Below are 24,614 nucleotides of genomic sequence, written 5' to 3'. Positions count from 1 at the left end.
AAAACTCATACATGTATCTTCACCCCTCTACTTGATAATCGCTTGCGTTCATTTTTACAGTAATTTGCTTTGTCCGTTGTGGGCTACATTGTCTGACTCCTGGAGCTTAAGTAAATTTGTTCCAAGTTCAACGTGTCACTGCAGGCAACCAGGGATAGCCTGGTGGTTGTGTCGCTGCCCGGAAAGCAATAGATGACAGGTTTGATTCCCGCTGGTTCCTGCTTTTCTGACATGTTTGGTAAAAATGTCGATAGGCTGCAAATTTCATTTGGTGACTTTTGTTGTGGAAAACATTACACTTCGTGATCTAAACTCAGGGTGTGCAATGCTACATTAAATAGAGAGAACACTTGGTCTTTGGAACTTGTATAACCTCCATCAATGACTTTTCAAACTCTTTCTATGGAACAGTTTCCATGCCCCTTCCCTGCTAGTCAAGCTTTGTATAGTAGGAAAGAGATTGATATGCCAGATGATGTGCCAGTTGGGAAGATAAAAATGGGAGAGCTTTAACCCGTTCAGGATGGACTGATTTTGCTATTCCATTCTTTCCCCACAGACACCTGCCCGAGTATAATAATAATAATAATAATTGATATGATTTATATAGCGCCAAATCCACTCTGCAGAGTGCTCTAGGCGCGGAAGGAAGAGAAAGTGAAGGAGATAAAGGACATACAAATATCAAGTACATGTAATAAGTAGTCAAATTGAGGCTTTAAACAAGTGAGTTTTTAGACTGCTTTTAAAGGAGTCTGATGAAGAACAATTTCTTACGGCCGAGTATACTCGGGACTCGTCCTCAACGGGTTAATAATTGAAGCCCACTTAATTCTCTTTACAGCCACATGCAGTCACTTTTCTTTCATTCTCATGATACAGACTTACCAATGCCCAGTCCACCAGTGATTCAGATTTCACCAAGTAGCAGCAAACCAATCATCATGATCAACGCTGTGGAGTCCAAGTACATCACGTGAGTGAATATTATTGAATTCCTTGTCATGAATATGACAGGGGATTCTAGTAGAATAATCTAAATGATATCAGACATGCTATGAAATGTGAGCAATGCACACACTCAGGCAAGAACTTCCGAAAAAGCATTCACCCCAATTTGACCTGCCTGTACTGAGGTCAGTGAAGCAATCGTAAACGCTCTTTCCAAGCTCAATTAAAGAAAGTGAGCATAAACAATGCTCCCGTGAACGATGTTTTGAATCAGCGTTTTGAATCAGCATTTTAAGGCACTGATTCTGCCTTTACAAATTGAGCATAAACACACCCTTTGTTTGCAAGGAAGGTTGAGTATGTGAGTTCCCCCTGCCTGCTCTGATATTCCAAGTCCTAATCTGTGTTCTTGGGGCCTTATGTACCTTTACTTCGTTAGTAATACCTGCAGGTATATGGAAATAATGACTTTTAAAAACTCTATATTGTGCAACTTCTGCGAGCCTCTGCAAAGCGTGCCATCAAGACTGCAACACTTCGTGGATCGCCACAATCTCATGAAAAGAATAATGCACATTTACTTTTCAGACATGTCCTGGTGAGCGTCACTAGGATAAACCCCACCCCAAGTCGCCGGAGGAGGGAAAACGAACTCAACGCGTACCACGCCAACCCAAACTCCTACATCGGGGCGAAATTCAGTAGGGACGAATTTCCAGTGAACTTCACCCTTGGAGACAATCAGACCTATGGTGGTTACTACAATGCTCCACTGGTAGAGGGTGCGTCCTATGAAATACGCACCGGTGTGGTCAGCGATACTGAATACAGCGTAAGTTCATCAAAACTAACCAAAAGTCTTTCACCCGTGATGAAAAAAGGTAGAATGGAAAACAAAAATAAAAAGAAGAAAATCTTTAACATGACTGTAATGTGTAAAGTTGTACTGCATGTATTACAGAAAGTGGAAATTTAGTAATGTGTACTGTTAAAAAAAGAAGCGTGGTCATATTACTTGAGGCAAATATGAATTTGCCAAGGAAACACTACTGACGGACGAAAACCAGCTTACATTGTACACCATTATATCTATTCGTAAGATAGTGATTTTCTTGTATGTTAATAGTATTCAAGAAGAAGAATCTACACAATGTCACAAAGGACTGTATGATTTTTGGGTATGCCTTAAGATACTGTGTACGTTCGTGTCAACAAAGCTGGTTTTAGTGTACATGTTTTGTTTTGTTTTGTTTTGTTTTAATATAAAATGTGCGTGACAATTTTATGCAGGTTGCAAATTTGCCTCCTAAACTTGAGAGGTTATGAAATGTGTGACTCCAGCACACAGATATTATGTGTGTCAGACAGGCATGATTTTAGAACTCCTTTAGGTCAAGCCAATATTCTCATTTACTGTAACTTGAATTACTTTGGCTAAAATCTGTAAAAGAAACATGATTAGGGTTTTAATTCATGTAGGAAGAATTGTATGTTGTTAGAGACAGAAGTAAATGATCTGTTGTATATACATGTAGCCATGCCTGATGGCATATCTGATCGTCATGATTTTTTACCTCGTTTGTTTTTTTTTGCAGAAATCTGTTGTGTTTGGTGATCCAACTAAATTTAATGGTAAGACTTCATTCCATATCTTGCCAGGATGTGTGCTTCGTTTTGCAAATCGCATCTTTTTACAGCTTTCTATACTGCATGGTAGACAACTTTTAAAAATTCAAGTCATCGAAATGAGTTTTCCTGGACTAGATTGGAGAGCAGAGCAAATCTGAGTTTATTTTGAGCTGATGTGATGATGCTTGAAGGGATCAAACAGTTTTGGTTGAGACTTACATATGTGTAATTTCAGGTTTCTAACATTTTTTGGTGAGATAATGAGAAACCTCTTATGAAATATGAAAGCGCATGTAATTCTAATAGGAATTCAACGTTCATTTGATGAAAATTGGTTTTGAAATGGCTGAGATTAAAAAAAAAAGTCGATTATAATAAAGTGTGGAACCCACACTTTATGTGACGATCCCTTTGTTTTACTTTGTTTTTAGATGTTTGAGTCATTCCAAACCCAATTTTTGTCAAATAAACTTTGAATTCCTCTTAAAATGGTATGATCTGGACTATATCATAAGTGTTTTCTTGGTACATATCTCGTAAAGAGTTAGAAGCCCAATTCTCATCTCCACCAATACTGTACCATCCCTTTAATTGGCAGGAAGAGAAAAAAACATAACTACAACTGTACACTAGCTGCAGTCCTGCCTTGCAAAGTACAATTATTGTATGAAATATATAGTTCCATAGTCATGCCTCTTGAGTCAACTAAACAAGCAACTCCTGATTGAGCTTTCTCTCCGAACTGATTTACTATACATTTCTGTTGGCTTTGTGTATCCACCATACTGTGCCAGCAAATGCACCACTACTTCTTTGTGTTCCATATTTTGTTTTAAGTTTCTACAAATGCAGACCTATAGCAGAAAGATGATGGTGGAATGGTCTAATGCATAGTGCGTGCACAGTGCTTTAAGCAACAAGTGTAGGATTCGGCCTGCCTTGCCTCAGTGTTTACATAATTGATCAAATCAAGACACTCTTACTGTCCACAATGCTCTTCTCCACTGATGTGTACAAACTTGTAATGAGTAACTGATTGGAAGCTATAAAAATGGCCGCCTGACTGCATGCTCTGCTCCTCAGGGGAGTGGGGTGCGTGGATTGTGGTTTTGATTCCAGTGACTGAGGTAATGATATACATTGTAGAGTATCACAACATGATAGAAGAACATTATCTTCATATGTAAGAAAACAACCAACTAAACAAGAAAACAAAGCTGATATACATGTACATGTAATATCATTATTATTGCCACCATTTTAAATTCTTTATGTCTTTCCTTTGATTGTACCTTACACAGCTCCAATAATCAGCAAGCCTGAAAAACCAAAGTCTGGGGTCGGCGTTGTAGTGGCAGGAATCATGGTTTCTTTAGTGCTGATAGTCGTGGTAGGGGTTGCAGTTTTGTATATCAGGTGAGTGTGGTAATGATGATGATGATAAAACAAATAAAAATGGTTCGAGCCCTCCAGCATTAACCAGTATTATTGTTAATATGATGGGTGATGATAAGAATGATCATAGCACTGTTGTAATAGTGATGGTAATAATGAGCATTTGAAATGCAACATACAGTCAGACCTGTCTAGTGCATGGCCAGCTAAGGAAGTCAAAATAAAACAAAACAAAACAAAACAAAAAGAAAAAGTCGTGGCTGTAGACAGGTGACCACTATAGATTCACACAATCTGCAACATGGTTTTCTCTTCTTGGGGAATTTTTCAGTGGCTGTATACAGTAGGTGGCCACTAAGGCAGGTTTGCCTGTAATCGGAAAGCATTGAGGATACTATCATCAACATAATGCTAGGCAGTTTATTTTTGAGGATTGTAAATTGTATTTTCTGCTTATTAGAGATAGTTTGATTTGTACCTTGAATTCATACAGCTAAAGAAAAAGAAAGAAACATTGAATCAAGAGAAACCATACTTATAGGTGGCACATTTTCATTGTGCTATTAACATGCTGACCCACTTCATTGTATTTAAAACTTGTTGATGACTGCGCTACTATAGGCAAAATTTTTTCTTATCAAAATTTGTTTCATATAATCGTATTCAAATTGCATTATGAAACTCAGATTTTAACAGTAATTGGAAATTCACACACTGATACGAGAAGAGAGGAAACATGTTCTCACCGTACCCTCATTTAACCCGTTGAGGACGGATTGATTTTGCTACAACACACATTTCCCATAGACCTCTGCCCGAGTATACTCGGGACTCATCCTCAACGGGTTAACAGAAGAGTAGTAAAAAAATAAATCAAATAAAGTAAACACTAAAACAATGTGAAAGAAATGTCATAATTATCAAATATTGGCTGTGGTATTTTGGTCAGTATGTGGTCTGCCATCACTAGAGAAAAGTGACAAGTATCTGCGTTGCATAATTTCAGCATTGTAAAAGTCAACATATTATTCAACATTTGCTTCAAGGGTTGTTTCTTCCAGAAGTGTTTCTTTTTGCACAGTAACTCTGAATTCCATCTTTCTGAATCCAGAGGCCTAATCATCATGTAGCAGTAGAATTATTGGGTGGTTGGTTATGGAAAAGTTAACCTGTGACATTTTAGTGTTGTACGTACATTGCACTGAGATGTGATTGTTAAAGTCTGGTGCTGGTTTTGTCCAGGAGACGTCGAATGGAAAAGAGCAATCCTACCAGGTCAGTGTTCTATGCAGGCAAGCCGTCTGCTTCCAGATCTAGGTGAGTAGCAGCTCCTCTCTCAATTGATTTTGGCTCGGTTTCTGTATCTCAAAATGCCCTCATTCACTATTTAAATGGTGGTGGCAAAGATTAATGTGATCCAGGAAGCTACAGATTGTATATGCCTGTAGAAATAGAAATTGCATTTGATATTCGCACATGATGTTGATGCACATTTGTTTTGAGTTTTTGCTCCTCTCACACGTAGTAAACCCAAGACAGAACTACTTTCACTTAGCTACTTGTACTTCAACAAGTTCAGTCACCAACTGGTCACATCGTTAACATTCATGCACAACCGATTGGCACTTTAGTCACATATTGTAGTCACTGAATTAGTCATGTAATCCATCACACCTATAGTCACCACTTCATGCACCTTATGTGTCACACATAGTCACCATTAGTTTCGTTATTAGTCTTATCATATCACCACCAGTCAAACGATGAAATGATAAAGTCTCAAAACATATGTGCTGTTGGGCAAGCCAGCAGATATATTATGCTAATTGGCCAAGGAAGCATGGTTGAGAGCAAAGAAATTGCTGAATGGTACAGCAGTCTAACGTATTCTTAAAACAACACAGACTTACTGGCCTTTTGTCTTTTTTCGCTTTCTGAAAGCTACAACAATGAAGTACCCCTGCGGCATGTTTCGACACTAGGCAGAGGTAAGTGCAGTCTTGTTGCATGAGGGAAAACCATGATTACTGTTGAAGTGGAATTTTTTTTTGCATGAGTAATTTTTCACGCTTGGTTGGGTAAGATGAATTTTGCGTGTTCTTATATCCGCTGGATCAGGACATTGACTACTGGAACATATGGCATGCAAAAATATTTGCGTGCTTTTATTTTGGCACTTGTGTCTGGTTGTGCAAAATAAGCAAAAATTTCCACCCCATGAAAATGTCCACTTTTAAAGTAATCTGTTGCCCAATGTTGTTAACCTTGCGTGGTGTGTAGTATAAATCTCTGAGGATGATTGTATTTCCCATTAACAGTTTACTATAGGTACACTTCATGTGTTTTTTTTTCTCTCTCTCTTATGCAATACATGTAATAGATATCCATATGCACATTGCAGAACACGTACATGTATTTGTCTCAGTTAACCAATTTTGGGAGAAATAAGTCTGAAAATGTGACTCATAAGAGGTGATGTTATTTTCAGATACACGCTCAGTGGATGGCCTGTCTGATGCCAGCGTTCACCAGGAGGACCCCGCGATCTATGCGAACTTTGAGGAGAGCAGTAGTGCGCACCAACCCATCCCTCTCAATGACCTCATCGACTTTGTGGCCAGGAAGAAAGCCAGTCCTATGTCAGGATTCAGACAAGAGTATGATGTAAGCCGCCATTGTCTGCTTTCTTACCACTCATGGCTGTACCTTTGTCTTATGGTTTGTGAAGGGGGAAAAAACAAAACAAAAACGTGTAGCATTCGTGGTGGCCAAAATAGTAGGCGTGGTACTGTGGTGGTAGTAGTGGTGGCAGTAGCAGTGATAGATGCTTTGGTGACAGTAATTGAGGGGGCAACAGCATTAGTAATATGGTAGTGAGTTGTGGCTGTTGTAGTTGTAAAAGTGGTATGGGTGGTACTGGTAGTTGTAGTATTTGCAAACGGGATTATAGTGGTATTAGCATAGTTGTAGTTGTGGGATGTTGTGTGTAGTAGCAGCTGTAGTGGTAGAAGTGGTTCTGGTAGAAGTGGTAGTGCTAATAGTAGTGGTATTGGTGGTAGTAGAAGTAGTAATAGTAGAAGGGCAGTATTTGAGGCATACTCGTGTAAAAAGAATATCTGTTACTGGGGTACTCATGGTACACCGTATTTGGGGCAAGGTTTACGTATAGACATTTGCTGTGAATATGATCATACTTTGTCCACTTTGCAACTGGCATGGGTGCTCTGTTTTATCAGGCAAAGTCTGCTCTCATCAACCCGATGTGGGGGCGGGGAGATGGGAGAAATGTGATTTAGTACCAGAGGGAGTATCAGTTAAGCCACTATTGGATGACTCTTGCTTATCCTTTCTTTATAGAGACTGTCACTGTATGTGATGAGGCAAATGTTGACAGATTGACAATCAGTGCTTATAGCGCTGATCAGTAAAACAAACCATACTAGCAGATGACCTGCTAGGCAAAGAGTTTGGTGAGTCTAAATTGTAGAAATCAAAATATCATACACATTTCTTTTCTCTCTAGACTATTCCTTCATCTCAGCTGCATCCGTGGGATGTTGCAGAAAAACCGGAGAACAAGAGGAAGAACCGATACAAGAACATTATTGCCTGTGAGTTTTCAATAGTGTGCACAACCCATTGGCAGTATATCATTATGTTTTGTTTTGTTTTGTTCTATTGGTTGCATGTGGGAAGGTGTCTGTGTGTGTAGACAGCAGTCCATGATCGCATCATTTCTCCATCTTTTGTGATGTTGATGTATTTATGTCAAAAGAGAGAGCTGGTTGTCAGTTTTGGTAATGTCATAATGTCTGTTGAATAGCTGCCATTGCTTGTATTTTGTAAGCATCTTCAAATACTAGTACTGTGTTGTATGAATATTTTTGAGGAGTTTTAATTTTGCCATTGTTGTATTGGTAAAATTGACTCATTTCAAGGAAATCATAAACAGCCCAAAATATTTCATCCTTTTAAAAAAGTATAACTTTGCTGCCAAGTTTAATGAATAGTTATCTTTCATTTATTGAGGAGGAAAGAAACTTGATTTTAATTCTGTCGCTGTGTATCTCAGTTGTCGCTTTAGCCATCTGCGAAATTGTTTTGCAGGTCCTGATTCTCAAAATATTGAGCTTGTGAAATGTACAGTGTGTGATACATACAGTACAATACACTCTCACCAAATGTTTCCTGCCCTTGTGGGCTGTAAAAGACTAAGCCACACATAGTAAAAAATTAAGTCACACATATTTTTTCTTTTTTTAAGTGATACAAGAGCCACCATATACATGTTGCATGGAACATTCCATTGTAGAATGGGTCTATTTTGAGATTTTTTGAAATGAACACACACACACACACACAGACACACACACACAAATGCCATTACATGTATATGCAGAAAATGAACATTGTGAATGTTTTCTCCTCCCGCACTTGTTTGACATTCTGCTCACACTTCACTGTCTCTATCACATTAGATGACCACTCTAGAGTCAAACTAACACCGTTTGAGACTGACCCACATTCTGACTACATCAATGCCAGCTACATTGACGTAAGTACATGTAGTACCTTTCTTCCTGGATACATTTACATGTAATTCTGCAGGCTCCAAAAGAAAGTACACTATACATTGAGAGAAACCTGATTTTCGCACGCGCAGTCATAATGCTTTTCTACACATGTTTGTCAGGAATTAACTCATTGAGGACGAGTCCCGAGTATACTTGGGCAGATGTCTATGGGATATGCGTGTTGTAGCAAATTCAGTCCGTCCTCAATGGGTTAACTTGTATATCCCCATATTATGGTACTTTCATGGTAATGATGGGTCTTGAAACTGGTAGTGGAATTCATTTTTCCGCAATTCTCTTTGATAGAGCTACAATCTCCACTTTTTTTTTTTGCAGGACAATTGTAAGAAGCATTATTCTGGATCTTAAATATTTGGCTGCATGCAATGTATGGTATGGCGTAGATGATTATGTCTAAAAGAAGAGATGTGTCTTTTGAAGAGTCTACTAGTCTCTAATCAGTTGAAGTTAACCCGTTGAGGACGAGTCCCGAGTATACTCGGGCAGGTGTCTATGAGAAATGCGTGTTGTAGCAAAATCAAACCGTCCTATACGGGTTAATACGAATACTCATTTTTTAATTGTATTTTGGTAACGAGTGGTATTGCTTTGTAAGTCAGACATTACTGTCATGTTCACTGCATATGACAGTCAAAATGATTTTATATCGAGAGAGAAGATGATCTGAAGTAGAGTTTAAAATTCTCTAAGATTTAATGGTTTATATTGTATTTGAAATGTTTTATAGTGCATATGTCAGTAACAAAATGCTATTTTCTCTGTGATTTAGGGCTACAAATGTCCACAGATGTACATCGCAACACAAGGTATGTACGTATGACTGTACATGTACATGTACCTCGATCGCTGTACAACTATTCTGAGAAATAACAGTAACTCAAATCTGTGACAAGAAGTAGGGCTGGGGAACTCTTGATTTGTTTCTGGCAAAAGATCAATTATCATCCGTATAAGGCATTTTAGGAAATTTCAAAGCATGTACACTATTCAATGAAACATGTGAGCTAGTGTATTAATTCCCCATAGGCTACTGTGGTATATGAGCAACTACAGTCTGTGGTAAATGGCTATGCAATAAGACACTGTTATCGTCTTGTATGTTGTGCCCATGTGCATACCCTTGCTGCATTACAGTTGCACAAACTCTTTCCACAAGTGCAAGTCACAACTTACATATTGTAGTGTAGAGTTATTTGACAGCCAAGTCAGCAGCTGAGGTTGATGTTTTGATATACACTGTAATTCACTGCAATCTGCACTAATCAGTGTCTTTAAGGGAAAAGTGTTGGAGCCCTTTACTCATTTAATACCCCTATCCCTTTAACTAATTTTTACCACTTTATCTATCAAAGCTGAACTGTTTCTACTTTGATATCACTTACATGTACATGTACAGTGTACAGTCTTCAGACCAAGGATAGTTTAGAGGACACACAGTGTACAGGTTTGAGATGAAATGAAATGGAATGAAATGAAATGTTATTCTTATTCCACATACCGCCTGTAGTGGACATTATATTATGATATATACAGAGTATACAATATACAGAATGTTTTGACATTTTTGCATACAGTTACAAATGTGCAGGGGAGTACTGAGAAGCAGTGCTTGTAAAATGTAGACCCCCTATGGAATGCAGGCAATATAATATCAAAGAAATCCTTAGAAGTCCTTTTTAGTAGAGAGAGGTCTACTGTCATGTTTTGCTGAAATGCTCAATATTTTAAGATAAGATTTAGAGTTAATACTACTCAGCGTATGGATTTTGTGATGTTTGCACCCCCTACTCCAGGACCCAATGTGGAAACAGTGAAGGATTTCTGGAGGATGATATGGCAATACGACTGCCGCAAGATTGTCATGCTGACCAACCTTGTGGAAGGGGGCAAGGTAAGCCAATGGTGATGGTGATGGTCTTGTCATTGTTACTGTACATGCAATCTGCAATCGGTGAGCTGTCCTCGGCAAGAGGTTAAAGCTAAAACATACATTTTACATGTACACGCGTAGTTCTAAGAAGGGCTCTAAATTCGTCTTCACCATTTGAAATTTGCTTGCAATAAATTGAAAAGCTCTAGCAAGGAACTTATCTTGCTGATGTGATTTGCCAGGATAATGCGTTGTTTGTGATAATTTTGAGATCAAAAGAGAAAAAATGATTTTGATCATAGGTGTACAACTTTTATTCTTGAAGAACTCTCCCTGTTCAGTGGTGGGTTGGTAGAATGTTACATTATGATTGATCATGCCCCAGCAATCACTTTTCCCAATAAGTTGCATGCAATTCACTCTAGTGTAGAAAATGGGTTGATGCAGCTGTGACCCAATAGCTACAAAATGTTTTCAAAGCATTAAATAAGATGGCAAGGTATTAATTTCTGCAAGAAAATCTGTCATTTCTGGTGTCACAAGCCCAAAGCAAAAAATTGGCTCAACATACTCTACCTTTCCCTACTGTAAGAGGACATTTCGGTGGCACTTGAATCTTGCGCAGACATACAATAGCATGCAAATATTTTTACTTGTTATTCATACATATATGTACCACTGTGTTAGGTCTTGATTCTGCAGAATCAAAAATATGTGCTATTCATCCAGATATGCTGCCAAGTGCAAAAAAAGTACTTGCATAAAACATATCAACTTGTACAGTATAATTTTCGGCTCTGCCCTGTGTAAGTGTAGTCTTGCCACTGATTGACAAATCGCCCTACATCAATGTAAATAAGCACTGAATTGATCAGTGTTTTAGTAGTAGCCATGATAAAAAATCATGGGTGAACGTACTCGAGCAGGATTTGAACCTATGTTGATGTAAGGCAATTTGTCGTATCAGTTGCAATAAAAACACCTCGACGGAAGAATTTCATGAATTTGAATAAACATGTAGTCTTGTCTGATGGTTTTATTGCAGAAAAAGTGTGAGAAATACTGGCCTCAGAGGAAGATGTTGTATGGAAATATCACCGTTGACCAATGGAAAGAGGAGACAAATGTCCACTATACCGTCCGGAATTTTACTCTTAGGGTAATTATGACTATTTTCAGTCCATGCTTAAGTAACTGCAAGCCATTTGCTTAGTGAGTAATATTCAGCAGAATGGCCTTGAATAAATGTTTAAAAGGTGCATCAAAGATTCAACAAATTCATTCTTATTTAGGATATACATGTAACAGGCAATCCAAAATATTGAAAAACTTGAACAATGTGTAACAGTTTTAATAGCATAATGTACGTATAAGAAGACACAATTAAATTAATGTCAGGCAAAACATAAATTATTAACACACAGTCATGAAATATAAACAGATGGTGTAATTGGTGACACAACATTTGCTCCTCCGACAATTACTGTGGTCTTACTGTATTTTCTCCAAGGACTTAGGGTAGGGTTATGTTTGTAGGTAGAATCAATGTTCGGCTTAGCGTGCAGATACTTCGAGGTAGCAATTGTTGCAGGAGCAAATATCATGGCACCAGTGTAATTATGTTGCATCTCCTGTGATTATATCGCGTTTATAGCATATCTCTGGGCCCTTTTCCCTAATTGATCATCTATGGTGTTGTCTGAATCTCTGAACAGAAAGAGCATGAGTCGCGAGAGGTGATTCAGTTCCACTACACCTCATGGCCTGATATGGGCGTGCCCAACTTCACCACGCCCCTGATGAACTTCATCCAGACCACCAAACTCTACGAGACTGAGCAGAGAGGGCCAGTGGTTGTTCACTGCAGGTAAGGGCAACTTCAACGTTCAACTTCAATTTTAATATCGCTAAAATCTCCATCAGTTTCTGTTGTCAAAACACGGGAGTGCTTCTATGGTACAGGTGTCTGAAAACTATAAATCATCAATGATTATAGATTACCTAATCTCCTAATCCTTCTAGTGTTGCCATGTGTCTTCCTGTTGGAATAAGGCATATTGTTGCTGTTGATTGGGCTTACAAACTTGTCAGCTACACTTGTAGGTAGGTAAAGTTTCCATGGATAATGGAATGTTGAGAAAATATCTTGGCAAAGTAAGTGTCGGTGAAATAAAGCTTCACGAATGCACTATTGCACGTACAGTGTGTATACTGTTGCTGTGTTAGTTGTAGAGTACGATGGGAAAAGATGAACAGACAACTTAGATGAGCTTCTCTGTTGGACAGAAGGGGGGGGGGGGTGGGTCAACTTTACTCTATTGATAGTATTCCTTGATGCCACTTACACGGTAGGACATACTGGACATGTTTCTTCAGTAGTATGTTACTACTAGGCTATCATCGCGAAGTTGTAGTTACAGTGAAAAAAGAAATTATTATATTCTTTTTCTTCAGAAAAGAAATGCAAATTCATGAGATTAGATTGACAAATCCCCCATACTCAGAAAGATAATCAGCAGAGCATGTGTGTTTTGAGAGGAAATATCATTCAGAGTGGGATATGAATGTAGATTATCAGTACATATATTTTAGGAAATGTGTGTGTGTGCGTGTGTCTGTGAGTGTACTGGCTATGAAACTATGTTCACCCAGCCTTTCCACACTCTGTGCAGTGGACACTGGGGTCAATGTGAATGAAAGGAATATGTATTTGAAGGGACAATGACCACTGCTGTTTTGGTTCCAGTGCTGGTGTTGGCAGGACGGGGACATTCATCACACTGGACAGTATGCTGAGCCAGGCAGAAGCTGAGAATACCATCGATGTCTACAACTTTGTCTGCCGGATGCGACACCAGCGCATCAAGATGGTCCAAGTGTCGGTGAGGGCAGCTTGTTCAGACCAGTCCTTCCATCAAAGGGAGATGGGGAGGGAGTTTATTTGTTGGAAACAACAAGGAAATGACCCAAGGTTGTTCTGTCATGATAAAGCAATATCCTTAACCCGTTGAGGACGAGTCCCGAGTATACTTAGGTAGGTGTCTTTGGGAAATATGTGGTACAGCAAAATCAGCCCGTCCTCAACAGGTTAATTGATGGCTGTTATGCATTTTATTCAACTCTGTTATGAACGTGTATGTTCTTCTATATTTTCTCAGTAGGCTTAATATGAACACTATTGGCTTAATGACTATGATAAGTCTCTATGCCTGGCCCCAGCCATAGCAGACTTGGACCTTGGCTGTACTCTCCTGATTGCAATGAATGAATTTAATTGCAAAATAAACAAAGGTTGAATTAATTACTTTTTGTCTGTCAGTCTTCTTTTTAAAGGTATGTAGACCCGGTAGTTGTGGGAGTGCTGTTGGATGATAGTGCCCATAGTGCTGATCACCGTTAGCAATGATACGAAGATTGCCACAGTTGAGCTATAATCAAGAGTACAGTGCATAGGTGTTGCTAGGTAACATTGCCTTCGTTGTCTTCTCACAGAAGAAGTTTGCTAAAGCTGTCATCATCAGCTGAATCATGAGCTGAACTGTGATCGGGCCACTGACTACAGTGGATCAGACCTCTTCGGACTCGTGGAAATGGGTCAAGCGTAATCACTGAAGATGAGTGGATAGCAAAAGTCTATGTAGGAAACTTGCTCCGTGCGCCGGCGTACGCATTTGACTAAAACCACCAGGTCTATGTGCCTTTTAAAGATTGTAAATGTTATGATTAGGGGATAGTTTTATGTGTGCTTTCCGCTACCTCCTCTTCAGTTTTATCTGACTTCCGTTCTTCCATCTCTCCATGTTCGATGCTACTTCAGGAGCAGTACCAGTTCATCTTCGAGGCCCTACTGGAGACCTTTACTTGTGGAGACACCAGCATCTCACAGGACGTGTTCCCCCAGCGGTATGCCTCCCTCCTCACCCCTAGTCCGGACACCGGCTCCACCATTTTGCAGGAGCAGTTCCAGGTACGTGAAGGTGCTCTGGAGCCCTTCCGTCCATTTTTCCCAACCCATTTCATAACAATGATATGGTTTTCTTTTCTGTCCAGGGTAGCCTCTTCATTGTTCATGTTGTTCTGCCAGAGAGCCCTGCCATTATTATTACCCTAGCTAGGGTTAGGAAGGAAGTTGACTACCATGATTATGTTAACCAGCAGCTGTTTAAGGAAGGTAGTTGGTAAGATTGTTTTAGGAGTAAACTGCATTGAAGTAGGGAGCTGTTGTAGGCTGGTATGCGATGATTGAACACGTTCATATCTACTGTAGATAGAAACTTGAATTGTTGTTTCTCCCTTGATAAACAATTTCGGGAGTGTGCAGCATGGTCATTAAAGTGCAAGATGCGCTCAATAGATATCAAATACAAAATCATTGCCTACTGGGGCCTAATATGTCCTGTAATTCACAAAGCCTATAGGAATAAGGGAATCAGAAAATAGGTTAAAGATATTACCTTCTCTGGGAAACTGGATGGACTTTGTAATGTCCTTTTGAATCACTCCCATCACCGAGTGGTATTCTTAAGTGGGCTGGGTGATAGCTGTTCTCCAATATGAACACTTCAGAGATACTGGATGGAAAGTGATGACATCATAATGTGTGAGCTCCATTAACGAAGACTTCCACATCTAATGTAGATATCAATGGCAGAAAGTTCCTCAAATTGATACAAAATTGATTCATGAATGGAAAAAAAAATCAAAACTGTAAAACATCCATCCAAAGTGAATGTTCAAATTCTAACACAGTACTTTCAAAAGCGCCAGTGGTATTGTACTGTTTGTTTTGTTTTTGTTTTTTGTTTTCCTCACAGCATTTATGATTTATGACATTAAAGTACAACATCAGGTCGTAAGAATCCAGTTCAGGAGTTGCCACAGGAGTTGTAGGGGGTGTAGAGTTGCCCCTTTCTTGTCATCACTACAAGGTCTTCTCTGGCCCAGAGAAATACAAACGTGTACATGTGGTATCAGTAAGGGCCCCATAAGGATAATTGCCTTTATACTCAAGTGGTGTTGGTAAGGGACTGTCAGACACTGCTAAGAACCATGGAAAGTATGACTAACAGTAATTGAGTTAGAGCCTGTATCTCGGAATTTTGACCCATCTTGATTGATTTCCTTTTCATGTTTCAATCAGCGTCTGGATATTTTCACTATCAAGCCAAGCAAGCAGGAACAGAGGGCAGCCAGGGATTCAGAAAACACCAACAAGAACAGATATGTCGGCAAGGTGCCAAGTGAGTGTGGATCACCGTTGTCATTATATTATAGTTCTACATGTTAAGTAGCTACATGTGTATTGGACTTGCATTGTGAGCAACAATTCGTGCAGTGACATCTTGAGGACCAGCATGTGCTTGGTTACTTCTTGACCAGAGCCGGTTGCAATCAATTTAATCATTTTAATTGCAATCATTGCACCTTTGTAGTGATTTGATACTTCTTTAATCCATTGAGGATGGGCTGATTTTGCTACAACACACATTTCCCATAGACACCTGCCCGAGTACATGTACAGTATACTCGGGACTTGTCTTCAGTGGGTTAATGAAATTGGCCAGAGATGGACAAGTGATTTTATTATGTACCAAGTGCAACCTGTGCATGGAACATACTGTGCAAGCTGACAGTATTTTTCACAAATGGCAGTTTATCAGACATTTTTGCGAGCTGTTAATTTCCCCTTTGTATTCTTCTCATTACCATGGTAATTGTACCTAAGAAACAAGCATAACAAACACTCTGAAAAAAAGGGTGACTTTTCAAAGAAACCGTTGTATTATGCAAAGTAGAGCAAGCATAATAAAGTGCTTGTACCGTTCTTACATGTAGATTGACTATGTCAGGGAGCACAATCAGTATGCCTGTGGCATTGTGACTTGACTAGATCTTCTGATCATTACTTGATATTGCAATGCCAGTGTGCCAGTGACAAAGCCAAATTGAATAGAGCACCTTATCTCATGTAAAAGCTCATATCATTGCATTAATGACCATTCACTACTTTTATCAGACATTACAGTGAGCTGTCATATCTGCACTGTAGTGCATAGAATACTTAGCACTCTGTAGTGAAAACTGCAAATATGAGTCTTTACAATGTTGGAGTTAGAATTGATATGCCTTAACCCTATTCTAACTGGGCTATTTGAGACCAAGTTTTTACTTGGGTGGGGGGGGGGGGGGGGTCTCGGCCGCCGATTGCACGATCGCCACAAAATTTTGCCTGAACATAGAGCTGGATGTCAACTACAAGATTACCTGGTCATACAATAGAAAAATGTTGATTTCATATTTTTTAATAAATTAATTGTGAAAATTAATGCATGAAATCATATTTTCACCTTTAACTCCATCAAAAAGACTGAAGGATTATTAAATTTTTGTGGCAGAGTTCCTCAAGACACATCAAACAATTTTCTTGTAAAAAAAAAGCGCAATCAAAATCATTTTCTTTTGTTTTTTATTGTTTTGTTAATTTCTTATGTATTTCACTGTTTTTTTGATCTTTTGTTTTCTATTGTTTTTTTTTTGCCAAAATTTGTTGGAGGCACTTTTTCAAGCTTATCTACATTAGAATTGATTTATTTCAATGGTTAAAAGTTGAAATAATCTAATTTATATCAATTACACAAAAAAAAAACACAGTTTGCATTGGATTTGCACACGAACTCATGAATTCGAGCGGTTTTCGGGTTGACATGCATATGCAAAACATTGCATAACTTCAGAACGGTGTACCCGGATGTCGCAAATTTGGTCTCAAAATATGCGGGAGACTTCAATAAAAAAAGTCATGAAACAACGTGGCAAAAACTTTGCGCGTTGCGGAATCGTGGCGTGAAACGTTGAGGGGGGGTCAATTTGACCCCCCCCCCCCCCCAGTTAGAATAGGGTTAAAGTCATGTCTTTACTTTGGTATTGATTTATGAATCATACTTAGCATAACATGTTTGTATATTATATGAAATCATTAATGAGTGGCAGTGTAGTGTAATATCTGCATCGGCTCAAGTAGTAAACTGAGTGTTAAGAAGCAAAGAGTAATCTGGATTCTCTTTCCATCTTTTACCAGCTGACAAATCCAGGCCTTACCTGATAACGGAGGTGGAGAATACAACAAACTACATCAACGCATCATTCCTACCAGTAAGTAATGGCAAGGAATTATGTGATGACAATCAAGCAGCTATTATGAAATGGGGTTGAAAATCTCTGCAGTCTGATTGGTAAATTTTCATGCATTGAATTTTAGTGATCCACACTGAGGCATGAGTCCAGTAAAATCCGAATGCATGGCTCAAGTCTTGTATAGTTTTGTAGGTGTACCGGGCGCATGATGGGGAAAATGGTTGTATTTCATAAATTTACAGGCCCATTTTATAACACAAATGATGCACAGGCCTATTTCGTGGATCAGTGAGAATTGGATGCTGTGGTTTAACTTTGGAACAGCCTAAAACCTACGAGCGCAGCGAGTGGGTTTAAGCAATTCCAAAGTTAAACTCGCGCATCCAATTCTCACCGATCCACTCTGTCCTGTGCATCATTTGTAAAGCAAACTTTCTTCCATCCACTGATTACATTTCCCCCTACCCTGCCTTCCCTTCCCTTCCTCTCCACTCACTCCTCTCCTCTCCTCTCCTCTCCCCTCTCCCCTCCCCTACCACCTTCCCTTTCCTTCTCTCCCTATCTTTTCCCCTCCCTGTCCTTCCCTGCCCCCTCACCCATCCATTCCTTACACTTGTATTAATTTGTCTTAACCTGTTGAAGACAAGTCCCAAGCATACTTGGGCAGGTGTGTGTGGGAAGTGCGTGTTGTAGCAATATCAGTCCGTCCTCAACGGGTTAATGCTCTCTCTGTCATCTCTATCCCCAAACCAGGGCTACACCAAGAAGGATGCCTTCCTCGGCACCCAGACACCGCTTCCCAACACTGTCATTGACTTCTGGAGACTGGTCTTTGACTACAAGGTCTCCACCATCGTTATGCTGAACGGACATCCCTCCGAAGATGCTGTAAGCCGTTTAGACTTTGTCTGCATTTTCCTTTACTTAAATAATATGAATGGCAGCATCAGTAGTACCTGGTTGATATTTTGCTTCTGCTATTACCACCACTAACACTACTACAACCACTTTTAATTCTTCTAATACTACTACTACTGCTACTAGTAACCACTGCTACTACTACTACTATTACTACTACTACTACTACTACTACTACTACTGCTACTACTACTACTACTACTACTACTACTACTACTACTACTACTACTACTACTACTACTTTTACTCCTACTACTACTACTACTACTACCACTATTACATGTTGTAATTACTACTACTACTACTACTACTGCTGCTGCTACTACTACTGCTGCTGCTACTACTACTGCTATTACTATGACTGCTTCTACTTCTACTAGTATCACTACTAATACTACTGATATTGATAATTGCATTAACATATTTTATACAATGACAACTGCAGTAGTTGCAAGGATATCAATAACAGTTATATAAGTGGAACCAGTGATAACAGTAGTATTCATAATGACATGATAGTAATAGTGATGGTGATGATTATAGTAATCACAGTTACAATAGGCACTGATCATGAAGCACCATATTTTAGTGATGGAAGCACGTTTTGACCTAACAGGATCCTGTCTATTAGTACCAAACTGGCACCTATGTCACACCCACACATCTTTTCTTGGCTGTATTCCTCCCAAACTGCCTATGTCTGACATCTATTTTTTGGCTTGATATTCTTCTGTTCACTTTGGTAGAGATGAGCACTGCAGATAAAATGTTAGCTCAAGGGCATGATGCTGTGCTAGGGTTTGAACCCATGTCCTCATTGCTGGTACTGTGTGCAATCAGGTGGACCACTGTCTGCCTCAACCAGTCAGGGTTGCTCGATATGCTTGTACTGATCATACCACTGAGATGTTTATTACCTTTGCCGTGGAGGTTGTGTTTTTTTTTTTGTTTGTTTTTTGTTTTTTTTTTTGCCAGCTGTGGTTTGTTTGTTTGTGTATTTGTTTGTATGTGTGCAAAATGACTCGAAAAATTGCCAACTGATTTTGATGTACAGTGTAACTTGTAGGAAAAGTTTGTAATGACACAAGGAGCAGAAGATTTAATTTTGGTAGTGATCTGGGAATCTTTATGGATTTTTAACAGGTTTTTATCTTTTGGCATATAGAGTCACTGAACTTGGGAGTTCAAGCTGTGTGTACTTGAGGTTTGCATACATGCTCTGAAGTGCTCTGCTCTGCTGACACGAGGCACTGCGTAGCTGGAAGCTGATGACCTAAACAAAAGGCTTCTACATGTATATTGGAAAATTGGGCGATTTTTAGCATGCCTGTATGGGTCAAAATGAGTTGCTTGGTGGAGGTCTGTGCTCTCAGAGTGCTTTTCTAGTATATTACCTGTAGTTGTATTGTTCTTTTCCAGTATTGTTGCTGGTTCCATCAATGGTCTTCCATACAGGCAGCAACAGCAATCACATCCATCTCTATATTTGAACACTCATTCTGCAAAAATAAATCCTTCCCACCCGTTTATCCTGTTCCAGAGCATGGCACGGTACTGGCCAGACGGCATTAAGGGGGACCTGGCGGTCGGACCTTTCACCGTCAAGTTGACCAATGAAGAGAACAGTGGGGAAATCACTTGCAGAACCCTAGAGCTGACCAGCTCAACAACCAAGGTACCCAGCCACCAAGAGTTTTCTGAAAAAAAAAAAAAAAAACAAAACTTGTAGATACCACTCTTCAGAATAACCCTCCTGATGCCCAGCCACAACCAGCACGGTCTGTCCTGGTCAAGGATGAAATAATGGATGTGCAAATACTGTAGTGTTACAGAGTTATGCATTTTGATTTGTAAAGATCTAGAGCAATCTCAGAGGTGATTGTTGACTATGTCAGCCATTTTGTTATTTTTATTTTCACTCTTTTTGATGCAGAATAATGTGATCCACATACTTGCGATCCCGTTATTGTAATCTTAATGTGGGATTGCACCATCAGTGGTTTTACAGTGAGTCTTTTGCTTTAGAGTTTTTGTTCCATTCATTGATCTCACATTAAGACGTGCTTTAAAAATTGTGTTGAGAGGGAAAAACGGTACTTTGCAACTGCATGGTACCATATTTATTGACATTTGATTTCTGTATGTGTGTTCCAACACAGCCATACCAGCAGACTGTGTCAAGTGGTATACAGAGCTCAAAAAGCTTTAAATCTTTGTTCAGTACTGTATCTTGAACATTGTAGTCAATTGGTATTGTAGGAAACTGGACAGTGAGTCAAATGTTTAGGTTTGTTGGTTTGTGTGCAAGTCCAATTCCACTCTTATTTTGGCATTCATCTGATAAAACATCTCTTCTCCAATGGTTTGCCCTGACTAGTCTCGTGTTCAGACTGTGTATCAGCTTCAACTCAACACGTGGCCAATGACAGCTGAGATCACCTCCTCCCCAGAGTCTATCATAGAGCTCCAGCGTCAAGCAATGGCCTTCACCAGTTCGACGGGGAAGGACTCTCCAGTACTCGTCCACTGCAAGTAAGTTTTTGGAAGCGGCTTGCCCCTTGCTGACTCCCTACCACATTTTGCGCAGAGGTGATGAACTTTGCGAAAGTTGTAACAAGATTTTAAAGTCTTTAGGCTAATTTGTCTGACATCTGGTTCTGTTCCAATGCCTATGCTTTATGGCTATGTGAGATGTTGTAGCAGTGTTTTTGTTCACATTTAGATTTGAAGTGATTCATGTATTCATTGATGTATGATGGTTGCAGATCAATGGCATTCTAGCTTGAGTTACAGTACTTTTTGATTTTGCAGGACTAAGTTTTGTGTGTGTGAGTGTAAATGCTGGATGCATGCTGGCTAAATTTGATGTAAAGAAAGTGTTGTGGATGTGCATGGAATTAATGATTTTGTTGAACCATGAACACAGGAAACGAGCAGAAATGCTCTCATTAAAAGGACAAGTTCACCTTCATAGACATGTGGGTTGAGTGAATGCAGCAATATTAGTAGAACACATCATTGAGAGTTTGAGGAAAATCGGACAATCCGTTCAAAAGTTATGAATTTTTGAAGTTTCTGCTCACTCAAGGCTGGATGAGAAGACTACTATAGCTTGTGATGTCACATGAGTACAACGATATAAAGAAAGAAAATTCAACATATTTTCACTTTTCTCGCATAACAAAAGAACACTTGACTTCTCTCTTTCAGAAGGCTGGGGGAATAATACTACCCTTAACATATGTCAGTAACAAGTCAAAGAAATGTGCACTTTATTCAAAAAGTAAAGTTTTGTGAAATTCTCTTTTTATTTTCTTTATATGGTTGTACGCGTATGACATCATACACCGTAGTAGTCTTCTCATCCAGCAGTGACTACGCAGATACTTTAACAATTCATAACTTTTGAACGGATTATCCGATTTTCCCCAAACTTTCACTAATGTCTTCTACTAATATTGCTGCATTCACTCAATCCACATGTATATGAAGGTGGACTTGTCCTTTGAAATGGAAGTTCAGTGGAAAATAATAGTGTTAAGCAGTGGATGCTGTAAAAAAATATGCAGCAGATAAAAAGAAATTGTAGTATAAAAGCTCAGTTCACAGTTACATAAGTAGCAATGGTCTGACATGACTGCTGGACCACAGACTTTTAAAAAACATGGATCCATCTTAAAGTGATGATTTACTTATACCCTCTGCATGAATGGCTTTTGATGTATTGGTTGAAAAGAATACACACTTGCCAGTGCATTCTGATATGCACCCAACATGGTTGTTATGAAGACCTACCCATTTTTTTCAAGTACTTCTATTACAAATAGATTTCAAGACAGAGTCTGCATTAACCTTCAAATTGTAACAATGAACTGGCTTATAATATTTGGTGTGTTTCTCGGCTGGTAAATTTGCTCCGGTATATTCTAACTTCTACTGATTAGTTACTTGTACAGAACATGTGCTAGTATCGCAGGTCACTTTAGATGTTTGATTTAGATGACAATCACAGAAGTGATATACATGCAGGAACCAATGATGCAGAGAGGGTTGCAATGGCTACAAATTACACTGATTCAATTTCCATACTTAAAGTCCAAATATTCACAGCTGGTTGGTTGCTGTCCATACTCGTGAACTGGACATCACTGGATTGTACTGACATGAAAACTTGCATAATGCATGCTATGGCTGGGCATTAACCCATATGGGGCCAACGCACCTGTGTACACAAACACCCAAGTGGCCCAGCGCCATTCGCGCACACACGCCGACAAACAGACGACTCTCCAAACAATCGCTCTTCATTAGCAAGCAATGAAAAAAACATAGACAAGTTATATAGCATTTGAAAGAGGAAAACAATCTCTTTAATATGGTATACGTTGTACGTTGTATAACATGCTGCCATTTAATGCATAGTACAGTCATACAATTGTAGTACTCAGTGGAAGTGAATGACGTCATTCACGTGTCATTTTATACACTACGGGATATTCCGTATGTGGCCCCTGCGGCGCTCGGACAAACTACGGAATATCCTGTAGATGACCCGATATGGGTTAATCTGCTCAGAACCCAGAAGTGGGAGTGTCCATGTGTTAGCTTCACTGTGCAGTTGTGTTTCTGTGCTGGGGCATAGTGGACGGGGATGTGGACTCAAAACAGGAGAGCGCAAGTTCAGTTCTGACCCAATGCTTCGACAGTGATGGCAGGACCCCACTGGGGAGCAGCACTTTTTGCCACCTGTAAAGAGGCTTTGCTCGGTTAACGCCCTCTATTGTTGTCATAACCTCCAGGGATGGTGAGGGGGCAACAGGTACTTTTGTGGCCCTCTGCGGCGTGCTGGAGAGACTCCAGGAGGAGAAATTGGTGGACGTCTTCCAGGCATGCAAGAAACTGAGGGCAATCCGGAAGCATGCAGTGGCTACACAGGTGCGTTCTCATGTTCAGATGTTAAGCACATGGTTGTCTTGCAGATATTGATATCAAGTTGTGAAGAGGACATGCCTTATCATATTGGTGTGCATTCCTATTTTTAGAGTGGAAAGGTACTTTTAAAAAAAAAAATGCAGTTTGATTACCATAATGTCTATGAATATATGCTCCCAACAACTATTGGTTGATGCGGGAGCAAGATTTTTGCAATAAATAAGCAACTGTCCCATGAAAAGTGGTCAGAAATTCACACCACTTTATGGAGCATCAAAGATGGAGCTATGGCTGTAGTTGGTTTCAGTATGCTGGTGGTCTTAGTACTGCATTATCTGGAAATTAGTCCCATGCTACTATCAAATATGTGTTTACTGTGGACAGTTGTATATTGCCGCTGCATTTCATTGATGATGCAGTAAATTTATTTCCTTAAGGGGACAGATAATGGGTAGAATATATGCAAAGTTGCTTTATTTTATGAATATTTCGTGGAAGGTTTGTCTTGTCCTTCAGTTGGTTCTTTCAAATTCAAAATGTAATATGCCTTGGTAATGTCGCCATGATAATGTCTCAAGTTACAGCTATACAAGAGAAGTCAACAAGTCAAATAAAAAGAAAATGAATAAAAAGTTGAAGAAAAAAAAAAGATCATTTTGTAAATTTTTCCATGTCTCCCTGTTTGGGGCTTTACAAGAAGTTACAAATGTATTTTCCCAGCTTTGTGATAATTACTAACACCTCTTTGTTCTTTACACTCTTCCTCACTTCTGTTCCCCCTTTTATAATTGTGTTTCTTCTTTCTTTCTTTTTTTTTAAAAATCTTGTCGGCCTAATTTCTATGTATTTTTCCCTCTATTTTCTATCCTCTTACTTTGCTCTGCCTCGTGTACTGTACCATATGTCAGCATGTTGTACATCTGAAATTACATCTGTGATCTATTTTATTACACTGAACAGTTGTTAATGTGCCTCAATAAATTTTTCATGCATGCTCTTTGTGAGTAAAGTGTATATACATGTCCATGTATACTTAACTGTCTGCTCTACCCTTTTTCCTGATGGTGTATAGGACCAGTATGAGTTCATATACAACATCGTCCGCCTGCACCTGGACTCATATGACATCTACATGAACTACAGATAAACAGCTCATGACGAGAGTGGCGCTAAGGAGAAAAGGCAATCCT

At 39.3% G+C, this 24,614-nt stretch overlaps 1 protein-coding gene across 1 annotated transcript in view; it reads left to right on the top strand.

Moving 5' to 3' along the window:
- The window catches only part of LOC140236614 (receptor-type tyrosine-protein phosphatase S-like), a 66,311-nt gene extending 41,697 nt beyond the window's left edge, over positions 1-24,614 (top strand). Inside the window, exons 20-41 of the mRNA XM_072316535.1 lie at positions 883-976; positions 1,540-1,783; positions 2,547-2,583; positions 3,882-3,996; positions 5,218-5,292; positions 5,917-5,963; positions 6,464-6,639; positions 7,499-7,586; positions 8,454-8,530; positions 9,340-9,376; positions 10,364-10,461; positions 11,486-11,599; positions 12,156-12,307; positions 13,187-13,322; positions 14,258-14,407; positions 15,581-15,680; positions 17,519-17,592; positions 18,328-18,462; positions 20,033-20,167; positions 20,870-21,024; positions 23,292-23,427; positions 24,497-24,614. Of these exons, the coding sequence (XP_072172636.1) occupies positions 883-976; positions 1,540-1,783; positions 2,547-2,583; positions 3,882-3,996; positions 5,218-5,292; positions 5,917-5,963; positions 6,464-6,639; positions 7,499-7,586; positions 8,454-8,530; positions 9,340-9,376; positions 10,364-10,461; positions 11,486-11,599; positions 12,156-12,307; positions 13,187-13,322; positions 14,258-14,407; positions 15,581-15,680; positions 17,519-17,592; positions 18,328-18,462; positions 20,033-20,167; positions 20,870-21,024; positions 23,292-23,427; positions 24,497-24,571 (2,450 nt within the window). The 3' untranslated portion in view covers positions 24,572-24,614. The remainder of the gene's footprint in view (positions 1-882; positions 977-1,539; positions 1,784-2,546; positions 2,584-3,881; positions 3,997-5,217; positions 5,293-5,916; positions 5,964-6,463; positions 6,640-7,498; positions 7,587-8,453; positions 8,531-9,339; positions 9,377-10,363; positions 10,462-11,485; positions 11,600-12,155; positions 12,308-13,186; positions 13,323-14,257; positions 14,408-15,580; positions 15,681-17,518; positions 17,593-18,327; positions 18,463-20,032; positions 20,168-20,869; positions 21,025-23,291; positions 23,428-24,496) is intronic.

The sequence above is a fragment of the Diadema setosum genome, chromosome 13 (assembly GCF_964275005.1).
Source record: "Diadema setosum chromosome 13, eeDiaSeto1, whole genome shotgun sequence".
Taxonomy (NCBI): domain Eukaryota; kingdom Metazoa; phylum Echinodermata; class Echinoidea; order Diadematoida; family Diadematidae; genus Diadema; species Diadema setosum.
Note: the sequence above shows the minus strand (reverse complement) of the source record. Positions and strands in the feature narration are given on the sequence as shown.